Consider the following 12,500-nt stretch of genomic DNA (forward strand, 5'->3'; position numbering starts at 1 on the left):
TTGAGGATTTACGGTAGTTTATTAACGTGTCCGTGTCGTCTGTGTCTGTGTCTCTGTCTGTGCGCTTGCAGGACTTCTCCTTCGTGTTTAAGCCCGAGGCGTGCCAGGCGTTCACGGGCTGCACGCTCTTCGCCCCTCTGAAGGCCCTGCCCAGCCACTGTCTGGTGCCCATCAGGGTGCCCGAGGAGTGTGTGTACAGACCCAGCTGGACCCTGGAGAAACTGGAGCTGCTGCAGTCAATGCCCACCATCAGGTACACACACACACACACACACACTCTTACTACACGGGTGATGTTTCTTGAATGGGTATGTGTTCAGTGCGTGTCTATAATGCATATGTAATAAGAGTGTGTGTGTTTGCAGTAACATCCCAAGCGAACCCCCCGAACCAGATTACACCCAGGCCTACACACCCCTCCACTCCAACAGTGCGCCACCTAGCAACAGCGCCACGCCTGGGATCATGCCCTCCCCTTCCCCTGCCACGCCCCGTTTCTCTGCCCCTACCCCCCGGACCCCGCGGACCCCCCGCACCCCCCGCGGCCCCGCCAGCGCTCAGGGCTCCGTGAAGTACGAGCAGTCGGACCTGTACTCGCCCGCCTCCACCCCCTCCACCTGCCGCCCCCCCACGGTGCCGCTGCTGCCCGAGGCCCACAGCCTGTACGTCACGCTCATCCTGTCCGAGTCGCTGCTCAACCTGTTCAAGGACTGCAGCTTCGACAGCTGCTGCTTGTGTGTGTGCAACATGAACCTGCGAGGGGCGGACGTGGGCGTGTACCTCAGCGAGGTCTCCGCCCCCCTGGACCCCCCCGCCGAGGCCTGCTCCTGCGGCTTCAGCGCCGTCGCCAACCGCCGCTATGGCAACGGTGCCGGCTTGTTCCTGGAGGATGAGCTGGACATCGTGGGACGGGGCTCGGACGCAGCGAGGGACGCGGAACGCTACCTGGAGGCCATAAGGACGGCGACAGCCAACCGGGAACGTCTCCCTGACAACGTGCTCCTCCTCCTCCAGGACCAGTGCACCAATCCTTTCTCCCCGCTCACCACACTGGACACACCCCCACACCCCCTGGCACGCCCCCCGCAGCGCCTGGAGGACAGGGATCACCGTGGCGACTGTTACATGGCGCTGGAGCACGGCAGGCAGTTCATGGACAACATGTCAGGAGGGAAGGTGGACGAGGCACTGGTCAGGAGCTCCTGCCTGCACCACTGGGCCAAGAGCAACAGTGAGTACACACTGCATACTCTATGCAGAACACTGCATACTATATACAGAACACTGCATACTACATACAGAACACTACATGCAGAACACTGCAAACTACATACAGAACACTGCAAACTACATACATAATATTGCATTCAGAACACTACACACTGCATAGTACATGCATGAAGTATACAGTACATAGTCTCAGGTTCTGTGAGCAGTATTTTGCTCCATACTTAATGCAGAATGCTGCTCACAGAACATGAGACTATATACTGCAGACTGCATACTCCTGATTTCTGCCCTCTCCTCCTCTCTCAGCTGTGGACGTGAGTAAGCTGTTTTCTCAGGACGTGTTGCGGATGCTGCTGTTTCTGCATCCTGTGCTGCAGGATTCCATTCAGAAGAAGCGCACCATGCGCTCATGGGGGGTCCAGGGCCCCCTCACATGGCAGCAGTTCCACAAGATGGCTGGTCGGGGCTCCTACGGTACGCAAGCATATACACGCATACACGCGCATACACACATATGCACGCGCATACACACATATGCACGCGCATACACACATATGCACGCGCATACACACATATGCACGCGCATACACACATATGCACGCGCATACACACATATGCACGCGCATACACACATATGCACGCGCATACACACATACGCACACACATACGCACACACACACGCACACACACACACACACACACACACACACACGCGCATACACGCATACAGGCACACACACGCATACAGGCACACACACGCATACAGGCACACACACGCATACAGGCACACACACGCATACAGGCACACACACGTATACACACGTATACACACGCATACACACACACATACACACACATACACACACATACACGCTCAGATTACACCTTTTCTGCTGTGTCGTGTCTGTCCTGTGGGTTTCCTCGTTGAGCTGACAGTAACGTGTGTGTGTGTGTGTGTGTGTGTGTGTGTGTGTGTGTGTGTGTGTGTGTGTGTGTGTGTGTGTGTGTGTGTGTGTGTGTGTGTGTGTGTGTGTGTCACAGGCACAGACGAGTCTCCGGAGCCCCTCCCCATCCCCACCTTCCTGCTGGGCTATGAGTGTGACTATGTGGTGCTGTCTCCGTTCGGCCTGCCCTACTGGGAGAAGCTGCTGCTGGAGCCCTACGGCTCCCACAGAGACCTGGCCTACGTGGTGCTCTGCCCCGACAACACGGCGCTGCTGGCCAGGGCCCGGGACTTCTTCAAGGACCTCAGCGCTGTCTACGAGGTCAGGGAGGCCACCCTCACGCATACACACACACACACGCACGCACATACACGCACACATACGCGTGCACAGACACTCGCACATACGCGTGCACAGACACTCACTCATACGCGTGCACAGACACGCACACATACGCGTACACAGACACTCGCACATACGCGTGCACAGACACTCGCACATACGCGTGCACAGACACTCGCACATACGCGTGCACAGACACTCGCACAGACGCAGACACATACAGACACACACACACTCGCACAGACACACACACACACACACACACACACACACACACACACACTCGCACAGACACACACACACACTCGCACAGACACACACACACACTCGCACAGACACACACACACACTCGCACAGACACACACACACACTCGCACAGACACACACACACTCGCACAGACACTCACTCATACACGTGCACAGACACTCACTCATACGCGTTGATGGTAATTAGTTTTATACCATATATTGAAGATTCAGTCTTAGGTTTGATCAGTCAGGATTCAGGTTTATTCTTGAAGAATGGCGGCCGACCATTTATGAGACAGAGACTGATCCATCCTCCCTCACAGAACTTCACCTCAGTATATCTGATTTGTTCCTTGAGGAACAGTCTGTTAAATACACTATATCTAAGGGGTGTCACCGTCTATTCAAATGGGCCATGCATGCAGGGTTCTTTGTCTCGACCTGGGGGGGGGGGGTGAGAGTCTAGTATCACACCTCACTTACCCAGGTCAGAGACAAAGAATATTCACCAAGCAAAGTCCACTCATGGCTAGTTAAATCCAAATAAAAGTAACAATTATGACTAGGTATAATATCATTGACTTATTGACTATGGCATATTCTTATGACCTATGCTGGTCCCTTCAGCGTGCACAGACACTCACTCATACCCGTGCACAGACACTCACTCATACGCGTGCACAGACACTCAGTCATACGCGTGCACAGACACTCAGTCATACGCGCGCACAGACACTCGCACAGACACACGCACAGACACTCGCACAGACACACACACTCGCACAGACACACACACACACACACACTCGCACTCGCACAGACACACACACACACACACTCGCACTCGCACACACACACACACACTCGCACTCGCACAGACACACACACACACACACTCGCACAGACACACACACACACACACACTCGCACAGACACACACACACTCGCACAGACACACACACTCATACGCGTGCACAGACACACTCACTCATACGCGTGCACAGACACTCACTCATACGCGTGCACAGACACTCACTCATACGCGTGCACAGACACTCACTCATACGCGTGCACAGACACTCACACATACGCGTGCACAGACACTCGCACATACGCGTGCACAGACACTCGCACATACGCGTGCACAGACACTCGCACATACGCGTGCACAGACACTCGCACATACGCGTGCACAGACACTCGCACATACGCGTGCACAGACACTCGCACATACGCGTGCACAGACACTCGCACATACGCGTGCACAGACACTCACACATACGCGTGCACAGACACTCACACATACGCGTGCACAGACACTCACACATACGCGTGCACAGACACTCACACATACGCACGCACAGACACTCACACATACGCACGCACAGACACTCACACATACGCACGCACAGACACTCAAACATACACACGCACAGACACTCAAACACACGCGTAGTATAACAACTAACAGTGGGTGGGCCGCACAATTCAGTGCAACTGCGCAGTCTGCACAGGGCATTACTAGAGCAGTCTGCACAGGGCATTACTAGAGCAGTCTGCACAGGGCATTACTAGAGCAGTCTGCACAGGGCATTACTAGAGCAGTCTGCACAGGGCATTGCTAGAGCAGTCAGCAGTCTGCACAGGGCGTTGCTAAAGCAGTCAGCAGTCTGCACAGGGCATTACTAGAGCAGTCAGCAGTCTGCACAGGGCATTACTAGAGCAGTCAGCAGTCTGCACAGGGCATTACTAAAGCAGTCTGCACAGGGCATTACAAAAGTGTGCGGAAGTGTTCTGCTGTGTGTTGGCTGTTCTGCCCTCATACTGACGCCCCTCAACAGCCCTTCAAACCAATCTAATCCACTCTGTTCAGTTACTACAACATCATCTCTGCGCTCGGAGAATAAGCAGTAGTGTTCACTGTGTTCCCAAGCACACTACAACAATCATCCAAGGACGCCCCCTTGTGGACAAAATAAACCGCTATCAAATTACATACATCAGAATCATCACATGCATTATCAAGCATAAACTTTAGACACAACTTCAACGACTTTCACAACCAACTTTGCTAACATGTTATCACTATTTTGGTATGATGCAGAAACATAACAGGTTACACAATAGCCTGATATATTGACAATTTTAATTCACCTTTGATGAAATCAAGATGGTGCTCATACACTAAAGCAGAAAAAAAGACTTCAAGAGTCTCGCATGCTGTTTGAAGCAAGTGACCGAGTGGTATCCATGGTTACAGACAAACTCCAATCAGTGCCAAACATGACACCCACAGCCTTCCTTTGTCTTCCAACAGTATGATATGAAGCTGGAATAAATACACAGATAAAGAGAGAAAGATTGCAAACCACGTATTAAGTCACTTTGATAATAGCAGATGTATTACAAAAAAGCAGCTATTTGATTGGATGGGACAAGCCAGGCCAACCCTAAGCCACGCCCCTGTCGCTGAGGATGGAGTTGGTGATGGATTGATTGTATTGACTGACAATTGATTGATTGATTGACTGACTGATTGATCGATTGGTTCTTTCTGCTCCGTAGGCATGTCGACTGGGCCGACACCGCCCCATCTGCTCCTCCCATCCAGACGGAATTGTGCGGGTGGGCGGTACCAGCCCTGTCACGCCTCCTCCTGAGCAGACGCTCAGTGATTGGTTCCTGAAGAGCTCCACCCCCAGCAACAGCGAAGCCCTCGCCCGGCTCAAACTCTTTGCCCACGTGTGCCGGCACGAGCTCGGTACATGCTCACACACATACACACACAGACCCTAATATGAGCACACAGACCCTAATATGAGCACACACAGACCCTAATATGAGCACACACACACACACACACAGACCCTAATATGAGCACACACACACACACAGACCCTAATATGAGCACACACACACACAGACCCTAATATGAGCACACACAGACCCTCACCCTAATATGAGCACACACACACACAGACCCTAATATGAGCACACACACACACACACACAGACCCTAATATGAACACACACACACACACACACACAGACCCTAATATGAACACACACACAGATTTGCTTCATCATAACAATGCAGATTTGTATCTTTTTCCCCTAAATAGGTAATTAGGCAGGGTGGCATTCATCTGTAATGTTGATGATGATGATGATGATGATGATGATCTTCCTCTGTCTCCTTTCGGCAGCTCCGTACTTGGCCTCTCAGTCGCTGGACGTCTCCCTGCTCTCCCAGAGCTCCCCCACCTCCTCCTCCTCTTCCTCTTCCACCACCACCACCACCACCACCACCACCTCCTCCACCTCCTCCTCCTCCTCCACCACTACCAGTGGCTCCATACCCAGCGCCCCCCAGGCCATGCCCAGCAGCCTGCCCTCGTTCGGAGCCTCCGGCCCGCAGCCCCCCGCCCAGCAGAGCACCGCTCAGCCTGGAGAGAATCCCAACCAGACTCCGACTCAGACCCCCTCTGAGCCGCTTGAGAGGTCAGAGAAGACACACACACACACACACACACACAGCTACATACACGCACATGCACAGAAAACATGTACACACAGAGGTGAAAACACATTCACTTCCTCATGATCTCACTGCATGTAGAGTAGTCAAGTGAATAGATGATGACAAGAGTAGGCCTCATTCTCCAACGCAGTTAAGAACAAGTTGACACTTTTTGAGGTTTTATAAGCAACTAGTTTTGGTACCATCCTCAAATTCATTTTGATAGCATATGGTCATGTGAAGGACAGATGAACACCTGTGTCTTTCCCACTAGCCATCCAAGATATGCCCTATGTAGTTCTGTGTAACGGGGGGCTGGAACCCCCTGCAAAAATGGAAGAAAAGCTTTCACACGCATGACATTGCCAGCTATACTGCCTATAAAATAGGGTGATATTTGAATTGAATGAAACCCAAAAGGACTGTATTACTGGTAAATGAAATAGGTGACAATCGCCACAGGTCTGTCCGGTTAGAACTAGAATGATGTCAATGTCCCAATGATGACAGATGTAATGAAGTATTTATTGCACACACTCAAGCCTTGAATGGCAGGATGAACATGAACGATGGTGAAAGTAATCCGTGTAATGAATGCTAGAATTATCCGTGTAAAGGACTTCTAACACACATGAATCCTTGAATGACCGTGATTGAACCGTGATTGAGTTGATTGACTGATAGAATCCGTGGTTTCTATGAATGATATGAATAACAAATATATACAAATATTAACAAGTATATAAACAACAAGAATGAATATAGTATAGCCTACATGAGGAATATTACGGCTATAAATGCGGATATGTCCCTTTAATACCGTGCCGCGTAACGGTGGACATTCCAGTATCTCCGTTACCAACGGTAAATCTTTAAAGTAGCATGAATGAGATCTGACAGTGAATGCTTCCTACACAAATAAACGTACATATATGATCTTCACTGACATGAAACAGACTCGCTACTAAACACACATATGACAATAGAACACTCACAATCTTATCGACGCACGGCAATGATGAAAGTGAATGTCTCTGATAATGATGTTGAACAGTCCTTGATGATGACTTTCTCCAGCTTCTTCTGACCCACAACTGGCCAGTGGTGGCCCAAGCTTATATAGGCCAGAGGGGGGGATGAGAGGGCTTGTTCAGACCTGCTTTGGAAACCCAGCATGGGGTGACCATCTGGCCAGTGAATTTCCACTGTGCACGAGCCCCACGGACTCCTGGGATCAACTGATAGGCTGACCTCTGCCTAGACCCCAGGTCCCGTGAGTGGCCTGCACAGCGGGGGTGCACAGCTGGAGGCAACTGGTGAGACAGCCCTTTTTAACACTGCCAAAAGACACCAGTTAGTGTGTTGGCAAGCTTCTATCACTGTCAGCTGGGCTGTTGGTGGTGTTTGCAAGGTTTTTGCATGCCTTTAGTGTGTGTGCGTGTGTGTGTGTGTGTGTGTGTGTGTATGTGCATGCCTTTGAGGTAGTTAGCTTGCTAGTTTTGGAACAGAACTCCACTTAAGCGTTCCCGAGACAATTCTGGCATTCATGAAAGTTTTCTCATCTGGGATTCGTTCTTAACTTAGACCAGAATTTAAGAACGCTAAATAGCAGTTGTAAATCGGCCAGATTTGGGCTGAATTTGTGAGAAATCGTTGGTGATTGCGTTCACATCAATTCTACAGACATCCTCGGATTTAAATAATCATAATAATAATAATATATACGAGAATATTTGTATCATTAACAATTACGTTTCACATTTATAGTCATGATTCTACGAGGCATCGTGATGTCCTAAAATAAATAAAAGCACTACACGAACACTGCAAATGTAAGTTAATAAATAAATAAGCACTAAACTCAATTGCGTGGATATAGCCATAGTAGAATAGAATGGACAGTACCTCTGCACCGGTGAAGTTAGGTCTGTGTTTACTGACCTGTGCACCACTGGTGTTTTGCTCTCCGCTTTGACATGACTGTGGATTGTGTTGCTTTCGAGTTGTTTTCGCGTATGCAAATCCAGGTGTACAAAAACGCACGTTCAATTTAAGAATCCTCATTCGGGGGAGCAGAGCTGAGAACACTTCGGCTGTGTAAGAACCCATTTCCAGGCGTTCATGAATCCCGCGGAGATCTTTTCTTACGTTGGTCTTCCGACATTTAAGAAGACACCTAAGAAAATGTTGGAGAATGAGGCCCAATGTTTGTGTTGTGATCTGATCAGCATTAAGCACATTTAGTGCATTGAAAAAAGGAGACAGGAACACCAGGCAAAGAGATTTGAGTTCTCAGATGACTTTTACCCTAAAGGGCCTGATTTTTTATTATTTTTTATTATTTTTTTTTTTTTTATAATTTTGGGTCAAAATTTGTACTAAGAACGAAAACAATTGATATCGGTCCTGTATTGGTTTACAACGCTAAAACATGTAACGCCGAAACAGCCATGCAATCCTATGGAGCAAAAACACACACACACACACACACACACACACACACACACACACCAGTTACTGCCAGAGCCAGGATCCCTGCAGAGATGTAGTGTCTGTACTCAATGTGTTTTTTACAGTTTTAGAGGCATACAAACATACATATATGTACACTTAGTTACATACAGTCATATAGAGTAGCACACACACACACACACTTAGTTACATACCGTAATATAGATTAGCACACACACACACTTAGTTACATACAGTCATATACATTAGCACACACACACACTTAGTTACATACAGTCATATAGATTAGCACACACACACACTTGGTTACATACAGTCATATACATTAGCACACACACACACACTCATATACATTAGCACACACACACTTAGTTACATAGTCCTATACATTAGTACACACACACACACACACTTAATTACATACAGTCATGTACATTAGCACACACACACTTAGTTACATAGTCATATACATTAGCGCACACACACACACACACACACACACTTAGTTACATAGTCATATACATTAGCACATCCAGACTTTCTCACACACACGCACACACACAGTAGGTCTCACACTGCGAGTGTATGCATGAGTGTCTGTGTGGTCTCCCTGACCTTGTGTGTGTGTTTGTTCATCAGCACTTTGAAGCGGGAGAAGGTAGGCGTGCCCACGGAGGGGGACTCCCATGCGCTCAGCTACCCCCCTGCCATCGTTGTGTACGTGCTGGACCCCTTCAGCTACGAGGAGACGGGCAGCACCGGCACCAACACCAACACCCTCTGGACCCTGGGGCTGCTGCGCTGCTACGCAGACATGCTACAGGGGCTGCCCCCACACATCAGGAACTCTGTTAGCATACAGGTAACACACACACACACACACACACACACACACACACACACACACACACACACACAGACATGCTACAGGGGCTGCCCCCCCACATCAGGAACTCTGTTAGCATACAGGTAACACACACACACACACACACACACACACACACACACACATACAGACACAGACACACACACACACTAACATCCAGGTTAGAAACACAGACATGCTGAAATATCCATCCAGTATCATTAGATGAAGCAGATGTGATGAAGTCTAAGCTGCACATTCATATGCTGTCTGTCCTGTTGCCCTTACGCTTGTGTGTTCTCTTCACGTGTGTGTGTGTGTGTGTGCGCTTCCAGATCGTGCCATGCCGGTACCTGCTGCAGCCGGTGCACACTAAAGAGCTGAAGCAGTACTCTCAGCACCTGAAGTCTCTGGCCTTCTCCGTCTACACCCAGTGCCGACGCCCGCTCCCCTCTGCCTCCAACATCAAGACCCTCACCGGCTTCGGCCCTGGCCTCGCCCTGCACGAAGCCCTCAAGGACCCGCAGGTCAGTGTGTGTGTGTGTGTGTGTGTTCGGCCCCGGCCTCGCCCTGCACGAAGCCCTCAAGGACCCGCAGGTCTGTGTGTGTGTGTGTGTGTGTGTGTGTGTGTGTGTGACGTTGAGTGTTCCATGTTGCCATGTTGAGTGACTCACTTGCACTCTGGTAAAGTTGACCCCTCCCTGACCTCTGACCTTTCCCCCCTAGCGGCCGGAGTGTGTGCACCTGTACACCCCTCCCTTCATCCTGGCGCCGGTGAAGGACAAGCAGACGGAGCTGGGCGAGACGTTCGGCGAGGCGGCGCAGAAGTACAGCGTGCTCTTCCTGGCCTACTGCCTGTCACATGACCAGCGCTACCTCCTGGCCTCCTGCACAGACCAGCACGGGGAGATGCTCGAGACCTGCGTCATCAACATCGATGTCCCCAACCGGTGAGTGTGTGTGTGTGTGTGCACTGACCAGCACGGGGGAGATGCTAGAGACCTGCTTCATCAACATCGATGTCCCCAACCGGTGTGTGTGTGTGTGTGTGTGTGTGTGTGTGTGTGTGTGTGTGTGCACTGACCAGCCCGGGGAGATGCTCGAACCCTGCGTCATCAACATCGATGTTCCCAACTGGTGAGCTGTAGAATGATTTGTGATTTGATACTGTTATATGACCGTGTGTGTGTGTGTGTGTGTGTCAGGGCTCACAGGAGAAAGGGTTCAGCCCGCCGTCTGGGACTGGAGAAGCTGTGGGAGTGGTGTTTGGGCCTCGTCCAGATGACATCAGTACCATGGAGGATCGTGATTGGCCGATTGGGCAGGATAGGACATGGAGAGCTACGAGGTACCAATCAACAGTCCCATCTAAAGGCATCAAGTCATCAAGTGTGCAGGCTGCAAATCAGATCTTATTTGGAGACAGTAGTGATCAAATTGGATTAACCTGATCTGATTGATTAATTCTTTACTCAATAGCCAATCAATCAATCAATCAATCAGAATGCCTGTCTCCCGTCACTCTAGATTTGTGACGCAAAAGACGCCTAGAAACCTAGAAATTAGGTTTTTACTATCCAGACATTAAAAATCAGGATTTTAGCTTGCAGTGTGAACATGAGACATGTAGCGTAACACACACACCACTGGTCAGGGGGAACATGTAACACACACATCACTGGTCAGGGGGAACATGTAACACACACATCACTGGTCAGGGGGAACATGTAGCGTAACACACACATCACTGGTCAGGGGGAACATGTAACACACACATCACTGGTCAGGGGGAACATGTAGCGTAACACACACACATCACTGGTCAGGGGGAACATGAAACACACACATCACTGTCAGGGGGAACATGTAACACACACATCACTGGTCAGGGGGAACATGTAGCGTAACACACACATCACTGGTCAGGGGGAACATGTAACACACACATCACTGGTCAGGGGGAACATGTAGCGTAACACACACACACATCACTGGTCAGGGGGAACATGAAACACACACATCACTGTCAGGGGGAACATGTAACACACACATCACTGGTCAGGGGGAACATGTAGCGTAACACACACATCACTGGTCAGGGGGAACATGTAGCGTAACACACACATACCACTGGTCAGGGGGAAGGACTAGGTACTGAAATAATACATGAAACTAATCACCATAGCAGTCTGATAAGAGTATTCTTCCTCTCTCTCCTCTTCCTCTTCCTCCTCTCATCCGTCTCCCCAGACTGGAGCATCCTGCTGAGTCGGAGGCGTCTGCAGTCGGAGACGAGGCGTCTGAGGGACATGTGTCGCATGTGTGGCATCTCCGCTTCGGACACTCCCAGCATCCTCAGTGCCTGCCTCGTCGCCATTGAGCCACAGGCCTCCTTTTTCGTCATGCCAGGTGTGTGTGTGTGTGTGTTTGAGATCGACAGAGAGATGATGTTTATGAGTGTATATAACATGAGGGTTTTTGTGTGCGCACGTGCGTGTTTGAGCTCGAGAGTCAGATGATGTTTATGAGTGTATATAACGTGTGTGTGTGTGTTTGAGATTGAGAGTCAGATGATGTTTATGAGTGTATATAACGTGTGTGTGTTTGAGATCGAGAGTCAGATGATGTTTATGAGTGTATGTAACGTGTGTGTGTGTGTGTCCTGTGCAGACTCTGTGTCCACGGGCTCTGTGTTCGGGCGCAGCACGACCCTGAACATGCAGACGTCCCAGCTGAGCACGCCTCAGGACACGTCCTGCACACACATCCTCGTCTTCCCCACCTCCGCCTTCGTCCAGGTCACCAGCGCCAGCTACACCACAGACACCGACCTGGGCTTCAACGCCAACGGTACACACACACACACACACACACACAC

The 12,500-nt window shown here is 50.1% G+C and overlaps 1 protein-coding gene across 1 annotated transcript in view; it reads left to right on the plus strand.

The window, feature by feature from the left end:
• The window catches only part of LOC105903750 (mediator of RNA polymerase II transcription subunit 13-like), a 27,668-nt gene that overhangs the window by 10,869 nt on the left and 4,299 nt on the right, over positions 1–12,500 (plus strand). The window contains exons 15-26 of the mRNA XM_031583455.2: positions 72–253; positions 366–1,231; positions 1,537–1,704; positions 2,272–2,495; positions 5,331–5,526; positions 5,972–6,266; positions 9,397–9,619; positions 9,958–10,149; positions 10,349–10,572; positions 10,828–10,970; positions 11,873–12,031; positions 12,293–12,472. Of these exons, the coding sequence (XP_031439315.1) occupies positions 72–253; positions 366–1,231; positions 1,537–1,704; positions 2,272–2,495; positions 5,331–5,526; positions 5,972–6,266; positions 9,397–9,619; positions 9,958–10,149; positions 10,349–10,572; positions 10,828–10,970; positions 11,873–12,031; positions 12,293–12,472 (3,052 nt within the window). The remainder of the gene's footprint in view (positions 1–71; positions 254–365; positions 1,232–1,536; positions 1,705–2,271; positions 2,496–5,330; positions 5,527–5,971; positions 6,267–9,396; positions 9,620–9,957; positions 10,150–10,348; positions 10,573–10,827; positions 10,971–11,872; positions 12,032–12,292; positions 12,473–12,500) is intronic.

Source organism: Clupea harengus, chromosome 17 (assembly GCF_900700415.2).
Source record: "Clupea harengus chromosome 17, Ch_v2.0.2, whole genome shotgun sequence".
Classification (NCBI taxonomy): Eukaryota; Metazoa; Chordata; class Actinopteri; order Clupeiformes; family Clupeidae; genus Clupea; species Clupea harengus.